Source organism: Scyliorhinus torazame, chromosome 10 (assembly GCF_047496885.1).
Source record: "Scyliorhinus torazame isolate Kashiwa2021f chromosome 10, sScyTor2.1, whole genome shotgun sequence".
Classification (NCBI taxonomy): Eukaryota; Metazoa; Chordata; class Chondrichthyes; order Carcharhiniformes; family Scyliorhinidae; genus Scyliorhinus; species Scyliorhinus torazame.
The window spans coordinates 38342536-38365236 of NC_092716.1; the positions used below are offsets into that span (position 1 = coordinate 38342536).

The 22701-nt window shown below is 44.1% G+C and overlaps 1 protein-coding gene across 6 annotated transcripts in view; it reads left to right on the plus strand.

Moving 5' to 3' along the window:
* pmfbp1 (polyamine modulated factor 1 binding protein 1) overlaps positions 1-22701 on the plus strand; it is a 1352449-nt gene that overhangs the window by 1007554 nt on the left and 322194 nt on the right. For all 6 annotated transcript variants that reach the window (XM_072517945.1, XM_072517947.1, XM_072517950.1 and 3 more), the window contains 3 exons: positions 4241-4483; positions 6968-7198; positions 8650-8880. In XM_072517945.1, coding sequence (XP_072374046.1) covers positions 4241-4483; positions 6968-7198; positions 8650-8880 — 705 coding nt within the window. The remainder of the gene's footprint in view (positions 1-4240; positions 4484-6967; positions 7199-8649; positions 8881-22701) is intronic.

Consider the following 22701-nt stretch of genomic DNA (forward strand, 5'->3'; position numbering starts at 1 on the left):
TCCGATTCTTATTTTAAAATTTAGAGTACACAATTATTTTTTTTCCAATTAATTGGCAACTTAGCTTGGCCAGTCAACTTAACCTGAATATGTTTGGGTTGTGGGGCTGAAATCCACACAGACACGGGAAGAATGTGCAAACTCCACATAGACAGTGACCCAGGGCCGGGATTCGAATCCAGGTCCTCAAATAGTCCAATTCTTGTGGAATGGTAACAGCACAAAAGGCCATCCAACCTGTTGTGTCGATGCATATTTCTAAGAGCTATGCAGCTAGTCCCACTGCCCTGCCTTTTCCCCCTAGCCCTGCGATTTTTTTTTTCTCTTCAATTATCCAATTCCCTTTTGAAAATCACAATGTGCTCTCAGGCGGTAGATTCCTCTTGTCATATTTTCATAATAAATTAAGACTCTGTATCCTTTTATTTTGTAAGAGAAACAAGTACATTCAGATAAGAGTAGATGCACACATAAACTGAAATTGACAGGAGTATTACTGATGAGTTCACACAGGTTCTAACGGCAAGCGCAAATTCAGTGCAGAGCGAGTGCAGCATCTGGTTTGACAGCATAATGCATAATACATCTATTGCAGGGCCATCTTCCTTTTGGTATTAAACAAATGAAACAACAAATATGGAACAGCTGTCTTTTAAAATTTTAAACAATTTGGTTACGTGCTGTTGTAGGGCGGCATGGTTAGCACTGGTGCCTCACGGCACCGAGGACTCAGGTTCGATCCCGGCCCCGGGTCTCTATCCGTGTGGAGGTTGCACATTCTCCCTGTGTCTGTGTGGGTCTCACCCCCACAACCCAAAGATGTGCAGTGTGGGTGGATTGGCGAGCTAAATTGCCCCTTCATCAGAATTTGTTTTATTAAAGAGCTGTTGTAAACATTGTTCTGGTAAAATTTAGTACAGAATTTGCCTGCATTTTACCACAACCAAATGAGAAAGAGCTTATATTTAAACACAACCTCAAGACTTTGGGCACGATTGTTCCAAATGGGAACAAAGTCCCCTAGCGAGTGCGTTTAGCCACATGTTTCCCGGTCCTCGCAGCACCGAGAAACACCCCACTATTTAACCTGCCCCTAGTTAGATGGGGGCCTCAGGGGGAACGCGCTGCTATGGCCGCACATAGCCCCGTTTTCTGCACCGAGGTGCTCCGCTCTCCTAGCTCCTCAGTGTAGCAAGAGATCCCAATGGCATCCCAATCTCTGGAGTCCTTGGCACAACCCCTGACCACTTCCCCTCGCCCAAGCCCAACTTACTATAAGGGGGTTCCCTTAACCCCCCCAAACACCCACGCAGAACACCCCTGGCACGCTAGCTGCCACACCTTGGCAGCCTAGCTCCTTGGCACTGCTAACCTGGCTCCCTGGCAGTGCCACACGATTGCACGAGACGCTGTGATGTAAATCCCACCCAGTGTGGGCAGGAACACCTTTTAGCAAATCTGCATATCGGAGTGAGACAGCGAGCTTCACTCTAATATGCAGTTTCCTGAGGCACTGGAATCAATTGCCTTCACCTCAGAGAGCACGAGCGAGCACCGTTCAGTACTGATCTCCACAAACAGGGACCAGATGGAAAGGCACTCACGGGGGTCTCCCAGGGAATCAGAGGCCCATAGGTGTATGCCCTTTGGGCAGGCTGGTACCCTGGCACTGGTGATGCCATCTGCGCACCTTAACAGTGCCAGCCTGGCACCCTGTCAGTGCCACCTGGATGCGAGTCTGGCACTGCCAAGGTGCCCAGGCTTAATACTCTGTGGACATGAATTCAAATCCCACCATGGCAGCTAGTGGAAATTAAATTCAATTAATAAAGCCTGTCTCAGTAATGCTGACCTTGACAACTGTCATCGATTTTCGTAAAAACCCATATGGTTCACTCATGTCCTTTAGGGAAGGAAATCTTCCATCCTTACCTAGTCCAGTCTACTTGTCACTCCAGACTCAGAGCAATGTGGTTGATTCTTAATTGCTTTCAAGGGTAATTCGGGATGGGCAATAAATGCTGGTCTTGCCAGTGATGTCCATTTCATGTGAATAATTTTTTTTTAAATATGCCCTGTACACTCAGGTTTAGGTCATTAATATTTTTAAAAGCACCAGTGTTCCTAGTACCATCCTTGAGGAATCCCATTGTATACTTTCCTCCAGTCAAAAAACAACCATCCACCACTACTTACCACCACTCAGTAAAATTCATATCCATGCTGCCACAGACTCTTTTATTCCATAGCTATTAAGCCTATTATGTGGCACTTTATCAAATGTCTTTTGGAAGTCTATGTACACCTCAACAATCGCATGATCCTCACCAACCCTCTCCAGTACCTCATCAAAAAAGTTAATCAAGTTAGTTAAACATATTTTGCCTTTAAGAATTCCATGCTGGTTTTCCAAAATTATCCATGCTTGTCCAAATGACTATTAATTTTGTCCCAGATTATTGTTCTTAAAAGTTTTTCCACCACTGAGGTTAAGCTGACTATCCTGTAGATTTTTTTTGTGATTAATGTAGTAATTTCAGATGTATTATAGGTATTTGGTACAGTAAGGGTTAAAAGCCCGGGTTAGTTTGTGTGTGACTGCTGCAATCCTGTTTTAAAAGAAATTCAAGTTTGAAAACCATATTTTGGGAGCAAGAGGTAAAAGACTTGGACTAATGCAATTTTGTTTGGGTTAAGGGGATTCCCTGTGGAGTTAATTAGATTTCAGTTTAGTAAGTTGATGTGATTACTAGGTGGAGCTGCGTTATCAAGTATTTTGCAGGGAAAGCAGGTCAGTGGAGTTTTAGCTGAAGCTGTGACCACAAATTTGCTCTCTGCAATTCCATTAAAAGATATGTCTGCAGACAGAAGAGCAGTGTGGTACCAGCTGAAAAAACTTCTGAAAAAACACAGCCAGAGTTTCTGCATGGGTCTCACATGAGTCATGTCTTGTCTTTAAAGCAGTGTCAAAAGATCTCTCTTTCTCAAAGAACATCTCTGTAAAGCAAGTATTCTTATGTCCTATGGTACTTAATATTGGATTGAGAGCTGAGATATTTTTCCCCTTGTTTGAGTGGGAATAAAGATAGCAATTAAGAGTATTGTATTCACTACTGAGTAATATTGTTTACAGGATAATTGTAAGTTATTTTCTGGTGTGATAAAGATATTTCAATATTGTTATTAATAAAGTTTTTTTAATATATCATATCCCTATTTCTTCTTGTAATTTCTCCTGGAATGAGCTATCATTTCCCCATAGTCTTACAAAATTAAAATAAAGTTTAGCCACCATTGGGGTCTGGTCAGGGATTGTACTAGTTTATCCTCACACACCTTTTTGAACAAGGAGGTGACATTTGCAATTCTCCTGTCCTCAGACACCACTTCTGTATCTAAGGAGGAGTGGAAGATTATAGCCAGTGTCTTCACAATTTTCCCCTTTTAATATCCACAAATGCGTGCCCATCTGGTTCTGGTGACTTATCAACTTTAAGTGCATACCTACTCTTTATCCCTTATTAGCCCATTCACTGTCTCAACTCCATCCACTTGCGCTACAATTTCGGCAGCATCTTCTTCCTTGGTAAGGGCTGATGGAAAGTACTCACTTAGCACCTCAATCATACCATCCACCTCCATACATCCCTTTTTTGGTTCCTAATCGGCCCCACCCCTCTTCTTACGAGCATTTTACTCTTCAAATGGAAGATTTTTGAATTCCCTTCTATGTTGGCTGCCCAGTCCTCTCATACTCACCCTTTGCCTCTCTTATCTGCTTTTTAATTTCCCCTCTGAACTTCCTATATTCAGCCTAGTTCCTGCTTGTATTATCAACTTGACAACAGTGACCGAGAGTGCCTCAGTTTAATGTTTCATCCAAAAGACAGCACCTCTGACAGTACAGTACTCGTTCAGCATTGTACAGAAATGTCAGCCTAGATTATGTGCTCTCGCGTCTCAGCTACTGAGCTAAGACTGGCAAAAAGATGAATTATGGGTTGTATTATAAATACTGATTATGTACATTTATCTTGGGATACTTTTCAACTTCCCCTTCGTGTCTGTAAAAATTGGTGCTAAGAAAAATATACAGTGCCTATACCTGAAGACCAAGAACATGTCCAAAGCTGTTACATCTCTAATTGAAAAGTAATCTTTGCCCGTGCAGAAGCACTCGTCAAAAAATGACAATATCATAATTGAATTAAAATTCAGACATGTCCAATTCTGTCCTTAGAATCTCAGTCAGGAGAAATCCATGGATCAGCTTCAGAAGGAACTGGAAGTTTTCAAACAGGCACATGAATCTGACATAGACCATTTTAGTCATGAAACTGCTCGACTCCGGAAAGAGCTTGAGTCGTCTACAAAGGAATTGCAGGAGAAGTTGACCAAACTGCAGCAGTACAAGTCCACAGTCGACAGACTGAATTCCGACCTACAGCATGCACACCAGCAACACCAAGAGGTGGTCCAAGAAGTAAGGATATATTTTTCTGCATTTACAACAAAATACTGCCTTTACTAAGTAAAAACAAAAATTGCTGGAAATACTCAGCAGGATAGGCAGAATTTGTGGCGAGAAGCAAAGTTAACATTTCAGGTTGATAATTTTTCATCAGAACTGAGTGTGGTTTGTTAGTACTGTGACAAATTTTAACCAATGTAGAGGCAGGGAAAGTGAGATGGGAGGAAAAAAAACAAAAGGGAAGGTCTCTGATAGTGTGGAAGGCAGGAGAGGCTAAATGACAAAATGGATAATGATGCAATGCAAAATTGGGTGGCAATGGGGCAAGGTAAGAAACCAGATATGGGTCTGGAGGAGCTGTACATGGAAATAACAAAATCATCAGCAACAACTGCTGTCCAAAGAATGGTGGTAATGGTTATAATGTGAAATTGTTGAACACTGTGTTGAGTCTAGAGGTTGTAAAGTGCCGAATCGGAAGATCAATGCTTCTTCTCGAGCTTATGTTGAGCCACATTGTAGCAATGTAAAATGCCAAGGACAGAGAGGTCAAAGTTGGAGAGAGACTGAGAATTAAGACTACAGGCGACCAAATACTTGTGGTCACACTTATGGGTGTAATTTTCCTATTTTTCTCTCTTAAGGCTTGGCTCTGGGTATATAACCGGCACAGCCATTTTTTCTCAGAGGATACTGAGGCACTTGGTTGCACTTGGATCCAGCAGAGGTGGCAGAATATTTTTCTGGGAGAAGTCATCTCCGTTACCTTGACTGGTAGCCAAAGAACCCTTCTAGTGACAAGCCGGAGGATGTTCATCCAGTGGGGGCAACAGATGAGGAGTCTGGACGAAGTAAAGAAAAACAAGGGTGGCATGGTAGCACAGTGGTTAGCACAGTTGCTTCACAGCTCCAGTGTCCCAGGTTTGATTCCCGGCTTGGGTCACTGTCTCTGCGGTGTCTGCACGTATTCCCCGTGTCTGCGAGTGTTTCCTCCGGGTGCTCCGGTTTCCTCCCACAGTCCAAAGATGTGCAGATTAGGTGGATTGACCATGCTAAATTGCCCTTAGTGTCCAAAAAGGTTGGGTGGGGTTATTGGGTTACGGGGATAGGGTGGAGGTGTGAGCTTCGATGGAGTGCTCTTTCCAAGGGCCGGGTGCAGACTCGATGGGCCGAATGTCCTCCTTCTGCACTGTAAATTCTATGATTCAGGCATCTCTGATGCCATCACGCTGGTGGGCAAGGCCTGAGAGAACATAGAACAGACAGTGCAGAAGGAGGCTATTCGGCCTGACTGACCCGGGAAGCCATTGCTCAACTCCTCTCTCTTGAAACTGCTGCCATTCTGACTGGCATTTTGTGACTGGGAGATAGATGCAGAGGCCATTCACCAAGTAGTTGCTGCTCCCATGTGTAGCCTGCAAAGCCCTTTCCTGCATTGGGCCAGCTACCTGCTGCTGTCTCCGTTGGGGGAAGTCAATTCTGCTGGTCTGGAGTGAGCGCAGGGCCAGGGATGAACTCCGGGGAAGCTTTCATCGGCACCTTTCTTCTCTCCCTCCATGCTTTCATAGCCAGTCACATCCTTTGAGATTTTTAGAAATACAATGTGGAGGGGGGGATTTTCCTGCTGTTCTCGTCAGCGGGATATCCAGTCCCGGCAATGGCGAAACCCGTCCAAAGGTTTCCCAGTGGCAGAAGATGGATTCAATGGGAAATCCCACTACTAGCGGGGAGAGCAGAGGACTCACTCCCGGCCAATGTCAGGCTACCTTCCCCCTTGAGAATCATGCCATTGGGGGGGGGGGGCACAGAAAATCCCCCCAATATTTCAATCCAGTGGCTGTATGAAGTTTTTCTGTGTTATAGAATAGAATCACACAGTGCAGAAGGAGGCCATTCAGCCCATTTAGTCTGCACCCGCCCTTGAAAAGAGCACCCTACTTAAGCCCATGCCTGCACTCTATCCCTGTAACCCAGTAAACCTAGTAAGGGGCAATTTAGCATGGCCAATCCACCTAACCTGCACATCTTTGGACTATGGGAGGAAACCGGAGCACCCGGAGGAAACCCACGCAGACACGGGGAGATAATTCAAACTCCACACATACAGTGACCCAAGGCCAGAATCGAACCTGGGTCCCTGGAGCTGTAAGGCAGCAGTGCTAGCCACTGTGCCGCCCTCATGATGAGTTTTACTGGGGGCCTCAAATTCACTTGAGGTCCTTGGTTAAGCCCATGTGTTAATCCACCCAGCCCTGTTCTGCGCTTTATGCAAAGCATAGGTAAATCGGTAATACAAAATAAATCAACCACAAGAGGTCATCTTTGGAGTCTGAAAAAAATTACATTGGAGAAAGTAACCCAGTGATCTTTTAAAATTTGGTCACATCTTTCTGAATGTTTGTTATTTTCGTAAACTACCCTTTTCAGATTATTTGGCAGCATTCACTAATCAATTCTTACAATTCTGTGTCCCCACCATCTTTGCATGTTTTTCAGGTATCTCAGTGTGAAGATATTATACGCAAACAAGAAATGGAAATGACTCAACTTAGACAGCAGCAATTTGACTCTGAGAACCAAATAGCTGCAACCAATCAGAACTGCAAATCACTTGAAGCCATGTTGGATCTTTATAAACAAAAATACCAGACTTGTATAAACAAGATCACAGAACTGGAAAACACAATGCAAAGCCTGGAAGCAGACTTACAAGATGCCCATAGACAAGTTAGTAGAACAAAGCAATGCTGCAATGTAGGAAATCTGTCTGAAAACATTCAATCAGTAATTGTAGCCACCCGCCCGGTTTTGAAGTTATTTTTGTGATATTTCTGAAGGCATGTGCATTTCAGGCCTGTCGCCTATTATTTTTGGAATATTCTTGGTCTAAACTTTAAAGATGTCGCAAAAGGCTAGGTTGGTCAGCAAAACCATGAGGGCTTGTTCAAGCCAATAACATGATTATTTCACATAATTAAATGGGATTTCACACCTAGAAAACAAGCATTGTGGGAAAATATGTGTATTTATATGTAAAATAATGCAATTGATAAATGGGAGTGATTAACAAGGCTGTAGTCACTTTGTGAACTGCACCCTCACTCACATATTTGTAATTGTGTATTACATACAGTGGACCCCTACCACCCCAGCTGGGGCTCCTCACAGATTAATTGTAAATATATATCATATTATCTGTATTAATATATTTTCCGATATTCCATTACTCATTTCTTGTAATACATTTTTCTTAATTTCATAATGAATGATGGAAAAATATTGATTTCCCCTGTCCTAAATTATATCCTATTTATGACCCTAATAACACATTTAGACTGACTGATGTCATGGGAGTGTCCCTTTAATAAATGTTTTTGTCTTATCACATGGCTTCCGTGATGCCATTGTGTGGGTGGTGCTGGGCTGTGGCTCTGTGAGGGTTTTACTTTCACGTTGAGTTTTGGACTGGTTTGAAATGCACAGGTTGAAAGAAGTGTTTCTCCATCTTCATTTTAAAAGCTGTTTCCAGACTGCTTGATAACTTAAAAAAGATAATTGCTTTCTGGAAGGAATTCAAACCTGCTGTTTGAGGGGGGAACAGAGTATCACCAACAAGTCTTATACCAGTAAAAGTGCCGTGTGCTGGGCCACACCATTGAAAAAGGGTTTCTGGTTTTACTTGGATTTTGTTATTGAATTGGAACAGTTAAGGGGGAATTCATTAAGGATTATACATAGATTACTGTAGTTGTGTGGGGCTTTATGTTTGTAGTTGATAATAATTCTTACTGTGTGTGTTTATACAAATGTTAACTAAATTCTTAGAATAAAGCTTTTTTTAAAAATTAAAATCACCTAAGAGGTCGGTTGAATAACACCCGAAAGGCAGGCTCTTGTGCTCATCGTAACCAAAATCAATAAATAATTATAGGTCAGATGAACTCCATAATATACTTTGCTGTTTCCTAAACTCTGGCATATAACACTATAGAATATGTAAAATCACTGATCTTGTGACCACATTATTGAGAATGAGGAAAATGGAATATCAAGGTGGATATTGCAAAGAGGAAAGGAACATCCCAGTTCAGTTTTGGGCCACTAAAGTTAAATTTAAAATTTGTGATCAAGAGGAGGAATGTTAATTCTAAAACACTTTTCTCTATCCATGTAATTAGCTTTGTAAACGCGATGAGACAATCCGCAAGCTACGGAATGACATGCTTACAGCGCAGCACCAATATGAAAACAAGTGCAGACAAATGGAAAATTGCGAGGACAGCATTGATCAGCTGACCAAACAGCTGCATGTTGCACAAGAAGGCCTATCTGCAAACAGAGAACATGTTACCCAGTGTGAGGAGATCATTTGCAGCCTTCGGGAGCAGGCCGCAGTTCATCACAATGAGGTAAGTGTAGATATATTTATTCAGGTGTAGATTGTAATAGTTGCGTCAGAATCTATTCCCTTCTGTTACTTTTATCATAGAGTAGCTTATAGAATTTAAAAAGCCACTGTGTAAAAAATAGCAGGGCGCACAAATATCGCGGGCGGGGTTCTCCGTTAGCCGACGCCGTAATCGGGAAAGGCACTCGTGCGGAGAATTGTTTCCGACGCCAGAATCGTGGCAAGTGCCAATTTGATGTCAAATCGCAATGCTCCAGCACCTCAACCACCCCTTCAAAGCGTTCCAGAGCACATGTGCAGTAGACACTGTTTGCATATTATTAGCGTGCCCGACCCTGTATTCTCCAGGGCTTCTGCGATTCTTTGCCTCCAATGAGCCGAGTTTCCGACGGCGTGATTCACTTGTGCTTTTAAAAATCATGAAACCAGCGTGGCGGCTGCTGAGGGCGAGAGAGGGAACGGAACCCAAGAGAAAATGCTGGAAAATCTCAGCAGGTCTGGCAGCATCTGTAGGGAAAGAAAAGAACTAACGTTTCAAGTCCAGATGACCCTTTGTCAAAGCTATAAGACAGAGAAAGTGGGAAATATTTATACTGTGGGGTGAGAATGAAAGATGAGTCATAGCCACAGAAACCCAGGGAAAAGGGGTGCTATTGGACACATGAACCGGGGGAAGAGTGCTAATGGCAGTCCCCAGACAGAACAAAAGGTGTGAAAGGTCAAACAGCAGAGAAACTAACATCAGGGGGTAAACTGTGACAGATGTAGATGTGGGGGGGAGAGGAAGGGAGAAGAAAAGGGGAGAAACGATAAGGAAAGGTGGATAAGATGGGGGGGGGGGTTAAACATATATAAAGAAAGACAAGAGAGAAAGAAATGGTAAAACACAGTTATAATGAAACGGGATGAAAACAAATGGGTTGAGGTGGGATAGAGCTAATCATCTGAAATTGTTGAATTCGATGTTGAGACCGGAAGGCTGCAGTGTGCCTAACTGGAAGATGAGATATTTTTCCTCCAGTTTGTGTTGAGCTTCACTGGAACATTGCAGCAGGCCAACAGCAGACATAGGGGCATGGGAGCAGGGTATGGTGTTAAAATGGCAAGCAACGGGAAGGTCAGGGTCCTGAATGCGCACAGACCGAAGGTGCTCAGCAAAGTGATCACCCAGTCTGCGTTTGGTCTCTCCGATATAGAGGTGACCACATTGGGAACAGCGAATGCAATAGACCAGTTTGAAAGAGGTGCAAGTGAAATGCTGCTTAACCTGGAATGAGTGTTTTGGGCCTGGGATGTTGAGCATGGAAGAGGTAAAGGGGCAGGTGTTACACCTTCTGCGATTGCATGGGAAGGTGCCATGGGTGATGGGAGTGGTACAGGGTATGGTGGAGGAGTGGACTAGATTGCCTCGGAGGGAACGGTCTCTGCGGAATGCTGACAGAGAGAGTGAAGGGAAGATGTGTTTGGTGGTGACACGCTGGAGTTGGCGAAAATGGTGGAGGATTATGCTTTGCATACGGTGGCTGACGGGGAAAGTGTCCAACATCGCCATAGTTTGCTGACAGGCGTGCCGCTGGCCAGGAGGCTTCTGCCAGGACCAGGGGAGTAGTGGGGGTAGCCAGGCAGTGGGTTGTGTCGGAGTGGACGGGCATGGAACACTATTGCCGTAGCCGGCAAGGCAGCCATGCAGCTGCGCACACCGCTAACAACCCACTTTGAACCTAGTGCCACGGATCGCATAGGTGTCCCCCAGGGCACCTCCCTGGATGCCCCCTGGCCACAGCCGACCCATCAGCTGTATGGGCGCGCTCCAGCACAACCAGTGCCATCTTTTTGCTGGGATAATTGTGTGTGGGGAGTGTAATGTGCATGCGCGGCTGCAACTTGTCAGCCTCCCAAGTGTCGATCACCGACCCAGCGAATCCCGCACTGTTTTTCGTTGGAATCGATTGTGTTCCATGCGCACCGGTGTTAGTCCCTCAACGTAGCAGAATCAGTCCAGGTGCGGTGCCGGTTTTTCGATCATAAAAGTCCACAAATTCTGCGTTGGCGTCAACACGTGGGGCGTCATTCTCCGACCCCCCGCCGGGTCGGAGAATCGCCGGGGGCTGCCGTGAATCCCGCCCCCGCCGGTTGCCGAAGTCTCTGGCACCAGAGATTCGGTGGGGGCGGGAATCGCGCCGGTTGGCGGGCCCCCCCGCTCGATTCTCCGGCCCGGATGGGCCGAAGTCCCGCCGATAAATTGCCTGTCCCGCCGGCGTGGATTAAACCACCTTTTGAACGGCGGGACAAGGCGGCGTGGTCGGGCTCCGGGGTCCTGGGGGGGCGATCTTGCTCCGGGCCCGGGGTGCCCCCACGGTGGCCTGGCCCGTGATCGGGGCCCACCGATCCGCGGGCGGGCCTGTGCCGTGGGGGCACTCTTTTCCTTCCGCCTCCGCCACGGTCTCCACCATGGCGGAGGTGGAAGAGACTCCCTCCACTGCGCATGCGTGGGAAACTGTCAGCGGCCGCTGACGCTCCCGCGCATGCGCCGCCCGGGGATGTCATTTCCGCGCCAGCTGGCGGGGCAACAAAGGCCGTTTCCGCCAGCTGGCGGGGCGGAAATTCCTCCGGCGCCGGCCTAGCCCCTCAATGTTGGGGCTCGGCCCCCAAAGATGCGGAGCATTCCGCACCTTTGGGGCGGCGCGATGCCCGTCTGATTGGTGCCGTTTTGGGCGCCAGTCGGCGGACATCGCTCCGTTTCGGGAGAATTTCGCCCCAGGTTGCAGAAACGGAGAATCCAGCCCCATGTGTTTGTATTATAACCACGAGGTTAATAAAGAGCATAAACCCAGACATAACGTGATATCTTTGAGATATATTTGCTCCTGATCCCTAATGGAATGTTTATAGCTAGTTTCAACTGCACAACTTCATAATTTAACCCACTGACAAATGGTAACTTTGTGAATTGATCTGTAATTATGGTTAACCTTGTGGACAAGGGATGGCAGTGAAATAATAACTCAAGAGAAGTCATGATTTTCCCACTCTATCCTTTGATGATAGAGATTTGGGTGAATATTCTTCCCAGCAGAGCAAGCTGTAATTAATCCCAGTCTGAAGCCTGCTGATTGATTGCCCTCAATTGCCAATTGTCTTCTATTTCCAACATAACAAAAAGTGGTTTCACCAAGAACAAATTGTCGCAAAATCAACCAGTGGAACAAAATCAGCTAGATTAAACTAAATTTAGTCCTTGAAACCAACATTAAATACAGTGTTTGTAATAGATGTCTAATTACAAGAGTAAGGAATATGGAACCATTTTCTTTCTGGTGATTTCTGTTTATATTCCTTTCAATAGATTACTTTCCTGTTGTGGTCCCAGGTTTTTTTCGTGGGACAAATGAGACAAGAATACTTGTGATTCTCTCCCTTGCATAAATTGTAAATGCAAATCTCCTAAATTATTCTCTTAACAAGGAAAAGACAAACTATGGCATATTACCAGATCCAGCCCTTGTGCAGGTGTGACTTGCTCCACATAATTATTGAACTGCAGTAACATAGTACAGCCATCAGAATGCTGTTATGATGCACAATCCACAACACCTGACTGAAACGAATTAATAAATGTTTGAATGGTTTCAAATTAAAACCTACTCTTTTAATACATTTTCAGTTATGTGTGTAGCGATGGTCATAAAGACCAGGAGTATTTGAGCCTTGTAATATAGAAAAAGATTATATTGTGCGACAGGTGTTGATGTGCCAAATGTACTTAGACAGTTAAAATAACAACAACATTTCCTTTGTATTTTAAAAGTATAGAAAATCCCATTCTAGTGCATCTATAAAAATACCTTGGGACAGAATTTTGCATTTTGTGTCGGGATCCCGATGTCAGGATCAAATGGGAATCCCGACTCCATACTATGTTGGGAACAGTCCTGACAATGTTTTGTCCTGATTGGCCAATTAGTACCCAAAGGGTGTGTTGCCATCCATCTAAGCATGGTGGCTGGGCCTTGAAACTGGAGGACAATAGGTGGCCATCCAACATGGAAGGAAGTACAACCTGTTGTCGTAGGTGAAGGAGAGAGGGTGCCAAGAGGGAACCTCCATTTGAGACTCCCTCAGTTGGGCCAGGGGTGGAATGGTCTTCTCCACCCTGACTTAATCGGGGCAGTCAAGAAGATAACAGGTTCTCCACCCCGCGCCTTCCCACCCGATTAAACATCTACCCCCGCCCCTGTCTCCCAGCCCCCTTCCGGGTACACCCAATGGGTCACCTCCACATCTCATAAGATTCTTGCTCATCCTCTTATTTATGATCCCAGGAGTTGAATCTTCAATAAACCAAGTGAGCCCTTTCGTAAGTTAAACTTTCAAGTGAAGGCATCAGTAGACAATTGAAAAGATCGAGGAAATTTGGACACATTGTGCATTTACATATAACTCAATTATGCCCAAACTTTCAAGGTTTTTTTTTAGGGCACGTGTATAACTTTGTGCTCTGGCCCATGTATGGCTCTGGCTGTTAATAAAAATGTAATTCTAAGCCAATTTTCACTACCCCTCATGCCAGTGGGGGTCTTTCAGTCCTGCCAAAGTCGTTTTGAATGGCTCGCCACGACGAACCGTAAAATTCCACCCAATGTCGTTTATTAACACAAGTAACATAAATAATATGGCAGCATGTTAGCACATGACTTCCAACATTGGACAAAAATCTGATGTTTGTAGCTCTCTTAATATCCAAAATGGAACTATTCAACTTGATATTTTTAATCCTTGAAATTTAAAGTGTCATTCTGGACATTGCTAAACATTAAAATGGACAATTTTCTAATTATACATTTTTAATATTGTACAAAAAGAAAAGAAAAGTGATGAACAAGAAATGTTTTTAAAAAATCAGAGTCAATGCCATGTTAAAGGGATACTGCATTTGTAGTAGTATTTGGGAAACTTTTTTTTCTTTGTTACAAAAGAGCAAGATTAAGCATGCATTATTTTGTCACAGTAAAATCTGAACATATCTGAGAGTACTTAATTGAATTCTGAGTCTGCAAGAAGAAAAAAGTTTAAGCACTTCCATGATACCCATTAACCTGAGTGTCTAATGTGTTCTTGTATGTTAGTTTACTTATTTATTATTGTGTGGCCTTTAGATCTTTTGCTACATTTCCATGTCAAATTTATAGATTAAGAAGTGAAATGAGAACAGTTTATTCACTGACATTAAAACAAATGTTGATTCGGTAAATTCAGGGAAAGCCTGAGCATTGAGATCATCAGATAGGATAATGTGCAATACTGCACCATCTAGAAGGTAGATGACTTGCAAGTAGGGACAGTTCAGATTTGTGCAGTGAGTAGGTATTTAAATATAGATGAAGAGATGCAGTCAACATGCATATTTCATGAAAGAGTGAAATCAGAAGATTCTCACTTCATTAGAATTTGAACATTTCTCTTGTATCTTTTTTTATAAAATTATTATTATATTTAATTAAGTTAGATGCATGGAAGAAGAAGCTCTTAACTCGGCAATGTTACATTAAAATAAATTGTTGTAGTGCCCATTTTGTGCTATTTTCCTGAACTGGAAGTTAATGAGATTCACTTTGGTTGTTTTTAAAAAATATATATTATTGAATAAGCTTTATAAGGCTCACCACAGTCCATTAAAAAAATTCTTGCTTTGAAATGATAAAATGCACTAAAGAGTGATGGATGACAGTCATCAGAATCTATGATGAGAGTCACAGTCAATTCCTGCATTCTGGATTTCTCTCCACAGATCCCTTTTCCTTGCCCTTGCTCCCCATCTCCAAAACCATCTCAAAATATAATTTTTTGATCACATCTTCTGTTACTGCTCCTAAAGATTATTCATCTGAGAGCTGTCTGTGGGACTCTACTGTACTCAAATTGAATGTCAGATTGGCTTACAAAACAATAGCGACACTTTAAAAGACATTCTATAAAGTACTGAGGATGCGAAAGGTGCTATAGAGATGCAGTTCTTGTCTTTACCTCCCCCAACTTCTGCTTGTGAAGCTCCTCTAAACACTTCCATATGTTAAAGGTGCTATGCAAGGCCTGACTATTTCCTTTCTTTCATATTTCTGTCCCGTTTTTTAAATGCAAGTTATTGTTACTAATAATTTGACACAGCTCAGATACTTGAATCCCTCTGCGATGGAACCGGGCATAGAAACAATGGAGATAATGAAATTCTGATTATGTATTCCAATAAGACGTGCTGTTAGGTAATTTGGACATTCTGAATCCTCCCTCCGTGTACTCAAACAGGCGCCGGAATGTGACGACTAAGGGCTTTTCACAGTAACTTTATTGCGATGTTAATGTGGCAATGAAGATTATTATTATTATTATTATAACTTCCCCACAAAGGATGTTAAATTGGTAGATCAGCTATTGCCTGTTTCTCCCAACCTAGTTTCTTAAATAATGGCGTGACATTTTTAATTTTCCAACCCAAACACGCAGTTCCTGAATCTAGAAAGTTTTGAAAATTTATGACCAATGTATCTGCAATTTCCTTACCAATATCTGGTGAAACCATCATGTTCTGGAGATGAAGTTCCATTATTTTCTCCATTACCACTTTTAACCTATATTAAACGTACTGTTATTCTCATTAACTTGTTTCTAGGTTATTTTATACCACGGATATAATGTCCTATTCTTATACTGCGCAAACAGATACAAAATACCCAGTTCACAAATTTGTCATTTCTTTATTATTCCTTGGAATCACACCTGCATTCATTTTAAATGAGCTTACACTCCCCTCTAACACTCTCACAGCACCAGGGACCTGGGTTCGATTCCCGGCTCAGGTCACTGTCTGTGTGAAGTCTGCACGTTCTCCCTGTGTCTGCGTGGGTTTCCTCCAGGTGTTCCGGTTTCCTCTCCCAAGTCCCCAAAAGACGTGCTGTTGGGTGCATTGGACATTCTGAATTCCCCCTCTGTGTACCCGAACAGGTGCCAGAATATGGCAACGAGGGACTTTTTACAGTAATGTCATTGCAGTGTTAATGTAAGCCGACTTGTGACACTAATAACAATTGTTATATTTTAAAAGTTTTATCTGGCAAGTGAAATCTGGCAAGTGATTTCTAATATTGTGTTTTTGCACCTGTTTATATTTCTATTGTGTTCCATTTGTTGCTTGTTATAGCTTTCTTAGTCTGCTGTATTTTACTTGTATTTGTAGATTTCTTTTAGCTTGACATAGTCCCTGACCTCAATTATTGGTTGTGGTTGCGTAACCACACAACTACACCACATTACCATCTGTAGCAGTATTTTTCAAACTTTATTTCCCGGGATACACTTCTGCCAACTGGCCGACCTTCGGGACACATGCCAAATTTGCCTACCTTTAATGCGACAGGTTAGCCTGCTTGGTCCTCACAACCAGACTCCATGGGCTTTGCATCCTGTCTCAGGCTGGGTGAGACAGGAGGAAAAAAGCACGCCCCCGACTAGAATAACGAGAGAACATAGAAGAAAGACACGCCCCCTCATTCTGTCTCTGTCTCTCTCGCTCTCTCTCTCCCCGCCCCCAATGTCTGGGCTATCCATAATCATTTCAGTTTTGCTCTTTCCCTCCCTACCAATGTTTATCAACCTACAAGTTACTCTGCATCTTCCACCATGATTGTCTTTACCTCCATGTCTGTGCCATTATTTCCCCTTTTCAATGTCTCTCTTATGCATTGCAAGTCTCTTATCTACGGCAAATCTCTTTTCTCCAGGGTTTCTCCAAATGTATGATTCTTTTTCCTGTTTTTCCATTTATCACCAGCAATTTATTTGTTTTCTTTGCTTCTCCCTCTCTTCCTATCTGGCCCAGTCACTCCCCCTCTTCGTTCGCCTCTCTTCTCCCTGTTCCCAAATGACCCTTTCAATTTTGCTTTTCTTCCCCCAGCATCATGTCTGTCTCAGGTACTTCAGCGCTATTGTATATCAAAGTATAATTAGAGTTACAAAGGTAGGTAGAGAGAGTGCTACAGAGATATGGAGAAATTGTGATATGGACATAGATGGAAATTAGGCTGTGTCCGTTTGATAATAGTTTAAAATCTCAACCATGGAGTACTACAAAATCTGCCTGCCCTATTTCAACTATCTGTCACTCTACCTCTCACCTTATGATGTTCAGCGTTGGACAGATTCACCATAGTTTCTTTATGGTAGGGCTGCAAATTTAAAATTAAGGCATTTTTGTCACGTGGCACCAAAGTGCCCTTCAGTGTAGCAAAAAGGAAATTAATCCGTTGTTTCCAAGTGCCTAGTCATACGTCAGTATCGAGAAAATAATCTGAATCCTAAGCTTCGGAAACCAAAGAGACTGCAATATTGCTTGCCAATGTGAGTGGAAACAGAACCCGAATTGATACAGATCAAAGATCTTTGTAACAAGGTTCCACAACTCACTCACACCACTCACAAAAACAGGTTACTGTTCTGGTATGTGGGCATCGCTGTTCACAGTTCCAGGTAGATAATAGTGTTTCAGCTGTTATAGAACAGCTCAACCGGGTGTGCTACGCATTGTAGAGCTATAGGGCACAATTCTCTCAAAACGTTTCAAAGTTAATTTGTGACGGGTTTTCAGAGAGTTTTCCGCCGGCTTTGCCGACGTATTCTCCACAGCTATTCAAAGACACTTAGCCACTTTTTTGGGCCCTGGGGAATTTCTCACCGGTTTAGCCCACGCTTCGAATTTTTATTAGCACGAGGGAGCTGAACTCAGAGATCGGGCTGCCATTTTGGAAGGGTGCCCCGATCTTTAAGTGAGCTTGTGCCCCCCCCTCCCCCCCACCATGGGCAATGTCACCCCCACGCACATGGACACTACCCCACACCCCCCAAGTGAGGACACCCAGCTATGGGGTCCCTGGGGGTCCCCCCTCCTCAGACCCCCCCAGAGCACCCTTACAGCACCCCCTTCCTTCCAGGCTTAACACCCATCACCCCTCCAACCTCACAGAGGCCCCTACTTACCTGCCCTGTACTCCCCCACCCTTCAAACCCCCCGCCACCCTCATTTCATGGGCGTGGCCCCCCTCGGCCCCTGACCTTTGACAGTGCCACCCTGGCACTTGACGTACCCTTGCACTGCCACCCTGGCACCCAGGCAGTGCTCCTGCTAGATTGGCAGTGCCATCTGGGCACCTTGGCTGTGCCAACGTGCCCACTTTCCGGGGGGGGGGGGGGCTCACACTGCAAATACCCTGACCACCCAGCGGCCTCCGATGGCCCAGGAGACCTGCCGGGTACCGTTCAATTGTTTGGCGTCCAGCTGCAGCCTCCCTGGGGAGGTCGGAGCATCGACGGAGACCGGTGGACCTGAGCAGGTAGGTAAGATTTAAGTAGGTTTACGACCTACTTCCGTGAGCGATATTTGGTCTCGCCCATTTAATACAATAATAATTGCTTATTGTCACAAGTAGGCTTCAATGAAGTTACTGCGAAAAGCCCTTAGTCGCCACATTCCGGCACCTGTTCGGGGAGGCCGGTACGAGAATTGAACCCGCGCTGCTGGCGATGTTCTACATTCCAAGCCAGCTATTTAGTCCACTGTGCTAAACCAGCTCCTTTGGGCGGAGTTCCGACTCCGACAACATGCGGGACTTCGGTGAATCCCGCCAGGCGCAAGTGCTGTCGGGAGGCACGCTGGATGCATCTCCCAGGATTCTCAGGCTGCGTTGTGCTCTCACTTGAGTGCAACACGACAAGAAAATCGAGCCCTTAATCTTTAGCTGTATCGCCGGGATCTTACAGGAAAACCGCTGCAACCCTCAGCTCCGTGACCCTTCTGATACCGCCCGCGACCGCCCACAGGCCGTGACCCGCTCTCTGAAAAATCCTGATCAATAGTATAGTACTGAGTGGAGGCACACTGCTGTGTCTGGGCAGACAAAAAGTATTGTAGCTGAGTAATAATGCCACAGCTTGTATGGTAAAGGTTTTAAAGTGGAAGGATTACTACGGTCTTTGTAGTGTAGGATAATTACACAGGATTGGAGAGATGCCAGTACATCTACACAGGATTGTGATTCTGAAATGGTAGTCTAGTAATGTTTTGGGATAGTGTGGTTCATTAGTGGTGTCTCTGACTTCTGTATGACTGACGTGTCACAGTATTACAGTAATAGGAGGCTAGTTATGAAAACAAACAATGAATGATGTTAAAAGTGGTTTAGAAGTGTGGTTAGGTTTCTCTCAACCTACAGGTAGATTGCTAATAGAAGAAAAATACATTCCTACATTAGCTGACAAAAATATGCCTATTTATAAAACCAGGCTCCGAAATGTTAGCCCGTTCAAAATATACATCCCTTGTGATGTGCAGTATTGTAAGTGTTAATCTAATGAACCTTAATTAGGAGCAAGGCTGTTTTTATTTCCTTAAGTGACTTAGAATTAAAGCTGAAAGGTAAAGTAATAAAAAACAAAATCAAAATCAGGGATTTAAGTTTAGTCGACAGCTAAACCAATGATCCATTAAAAAACTTCTGTGAAATCAGCATTTTTGTGTTATCTTGGATTTTTGTATTGATTTCAAAGCAAAAGTTATTTGACTATTCAATTTGCAAATATGTCATCAAGGTACAAGGCTTACATTTGTCACACAAAGTCACTCGGATATAAGCAGTATTGATTTGTGTTCCTGTTAGCTGAGCGAATGCCTGGAATGTTTCCCTTCATAGTTACTTTCTGTAATAAAAGCAGACGAAAGGAGCTCTTGGGGATTTACAGAAGGTGACTATCATGTTTTATATTTGTGGAAGTTGAGGTTGATTTGTGTTTGTTTTTGGCATCTTAGTGTGACTGCCATCACACTAAGCAAAATGATCTTAGCAAAAGCTTGTGTGTTAAATGTTTTCCAACTTCAATCCAGCCTGACAGACTCAATTCTAATCAAATCCGAAAATAGTGAATTTTTTTTTTTAAAAGCTGTACAGCTTGGAAGTATTCAACGAGTCGGGCTGCGGCAAGAGAATCATAATTAATTAAGGGATTTTAACCTACCAGATTAGGAAGGGTCTACAAGGGCAGCAGGTTGAAAGACCAGATATTGCCAGCATGTCAGGAAGCTAGCAGAAATCCGACAACCTTTGCGTTTATCAGAGCGTGGGAATTTCCCGTGGGACAGGTGTGTCTGAGAAGTAAATACATTAAATGTCAATTCAATGTAGTTTTAACCTAGGATTCTGTCTTAACTCTTGAGTGCAAATGTTTTCAGGATTTCCAGGAATTCGCCAAGTAAAACAAGGGCACAGCAGGGGTCGACAGAGCTGAGCAATTGACAGACAAGAAAGACTTTAAAGACTGAGATATGACAGTTTGCCTCCATGAAAGGATTTTGCTCACAGGAGTTGTTATGTGAGTGCTTTCATTGATTTGGGGGTGATTTCCAGGACTTGATTTTTTTTTGCTTTGATCTCCTCTCCATTTCCCTGTTGTCAGCCTTCACAGCAGCATGGGAGCTGTTTATGTAGCAGGAGCAGCAGCAGCCTTCTCCTTAACCACCCACCATGGGGATGAGCATAGAGCTTCAACTTGCAGGAGGCAATATCCCCAACAATGGGTATACAGTCAGAGGATCCATTTTCTAAACCTGACTGAGCATGAGTTCCTCAGGAGGCTCAGATTTCACCATCAGTTTAGTTGCTCACATTTGAAGCCAAGTGGACCAGGTGGTTGCACATTGCCGTTGCTGTCAAGGTCACCAGAGCCCTTAATTTCTTCTCCTATGGCTTGTTCCAGGGTTTGTGCTGGTGCTATTAGGTACAATCCCTTGCTGCCCACACGTGCATCTCCCTGGTGACCAATGCCATTTTGCCAGAGTTGGAACGTTTGTCCAGTTCACTGCTAATGAGGCCAGTCAGTAGGTTGAGGGCTGGTCCCACAGAAACAAAAAGTCACAGATTGCACACGTGACAATGAAGGTTCACTTAGTCCCACCCAGGAGTATTCATCAAGCAAAAATGGATCCGCCCCATTATGACATGCAAACACTGAAAGATTATCATGTATGTCTGGAAGATACCTCGCAGCTAGCTGCCTTCATCCTGCACCAGTCAAGTCTCCCATGGATAATTACACTTCCAAGCAGAGTCAGCAGGGGCTCCTTTGGCACAAGAGCAAGCCATCAATTTGCTGAAGATGCAATTCAAATATCTGGATAGATCTGGGGAGTGTCCTTTAGGATGTAGCAATAAGGTTTTCCAGAACAACAGTGGATACGCACACCTTTAACAACATTGTGAAGTTGCAAGGACTGGATGTAAAGCTTGTCATAATCTTGTCACATTTTTGGAGGCGGAACAACTGGAGGAGAAGCTGTCTGATTTTTTTAAAATTCATTTACGGGATGTGGGTGTCGCTGGTTAGGCCAGTATTTCTTGCCCACCCCAAGTTGCCCTTCAGAAGGTGGTAGTGAGTTGCCTTCTTGAACTGCTGCATTTCTTGACGTGCAGCTCCACCCACTGTGCCGTTAGGGAAGGAGTTCCAGGATTCTGTCCCAGCGACCGTGAAGGAACGGCGGTATATTTCCAAGTCAGGGTGGTGAGTGACTTGGAGGGGAACCTCCAGGTGGTGGGGTTCCCAGGTATCTGCTGCTCTTGTCCTTCTGGATAGTAGTGGTCGTGGGTTTGGAAGGTGCTGTCTGAGGAACCTTGGTGAGTTACTGCAGTGCACCTTGTAGATGGTACACATGGCTGCCACTGTTCGTCGGTGGTGGAGGGTTTGAATGTTTGTAGAAGGGGGAGCAATCAAGCAGACTGCTTTGTCCTGGATGGTGTCGAGCTTCTTGAGTGTTTTTGGAGCTGCACTCATCCAGGCAAATGGTGAGTGTTCCGTTATACTCCTGACTTGTGCCTTGTAGATGGTGAAGGCTTTGTGCGGTCAGGTTAGTTACTCGCCGTAGGATTCCTAGCTTTTGACTGCCCTGGTAGCCACAGAATTAATAATAATAATAATCTTTATTGTCACAAGTTGGCTTACATTAACACTGCAATGAAGATACTGTGAAAATACCCTAGTCGCTACATTCCGGCGCCTGTACGGGTACACAGAGGGAGGATTCAGAATATCCAATTCACCTAACTGCATGTCTTTCGGGACTTGTGGGAGTCAGCCGGAGCAACCGGAGGAAACCCACGCAGACACAAGGAGAACTTGCAGACTCCGCACAGGCAGTGACCCAAGCCGGGAATCGAACCTGGGAACCTGGAGCTGTGAAGCAACAGTACTACCGTGCCGCCTATGGCTAGTCCAGTTCAGTTTCTGATCAATGGTAACCCCCAGGATGTTGATTGTGGGGGATTCAGCAATGGTAATGCCATTGAATGTCAAGGGGCGGTGGTTAGATCATCTCTTGTAGGAGATGGTCATTGCCTGGCACCTGTGTGGCGCGAATGTAACTTGTCACTTGTCAGCCCAAGCCTGGATATTGTCCAGGTCTTGCTGCATTTGGACATAAACTGCTTCAAACGTCAGGAGGGCCTCCATCTCAAGATTTTGCTTATTTCCCCACTATATAGTTCTAATGTGTCAGGTAATGGCTAGATTAACATTCAGTTGTTAAAAAGATTAGTAGGTTGCGTTCTTTTCCCTAACTTTAATTCTTATTTTGTTATAATATTCTGTGTCTGCCTTCATTACCATCTTGTCTTATTCAATTTGTCTTGAGAAACTTTACAGTCCAATGAAGTGTTCTTATAATATTTATGACATGGTACCAGGAGTGGGGGTAAATGTCGTGTTGGGTGTTCTGATGCACGATAGGGCA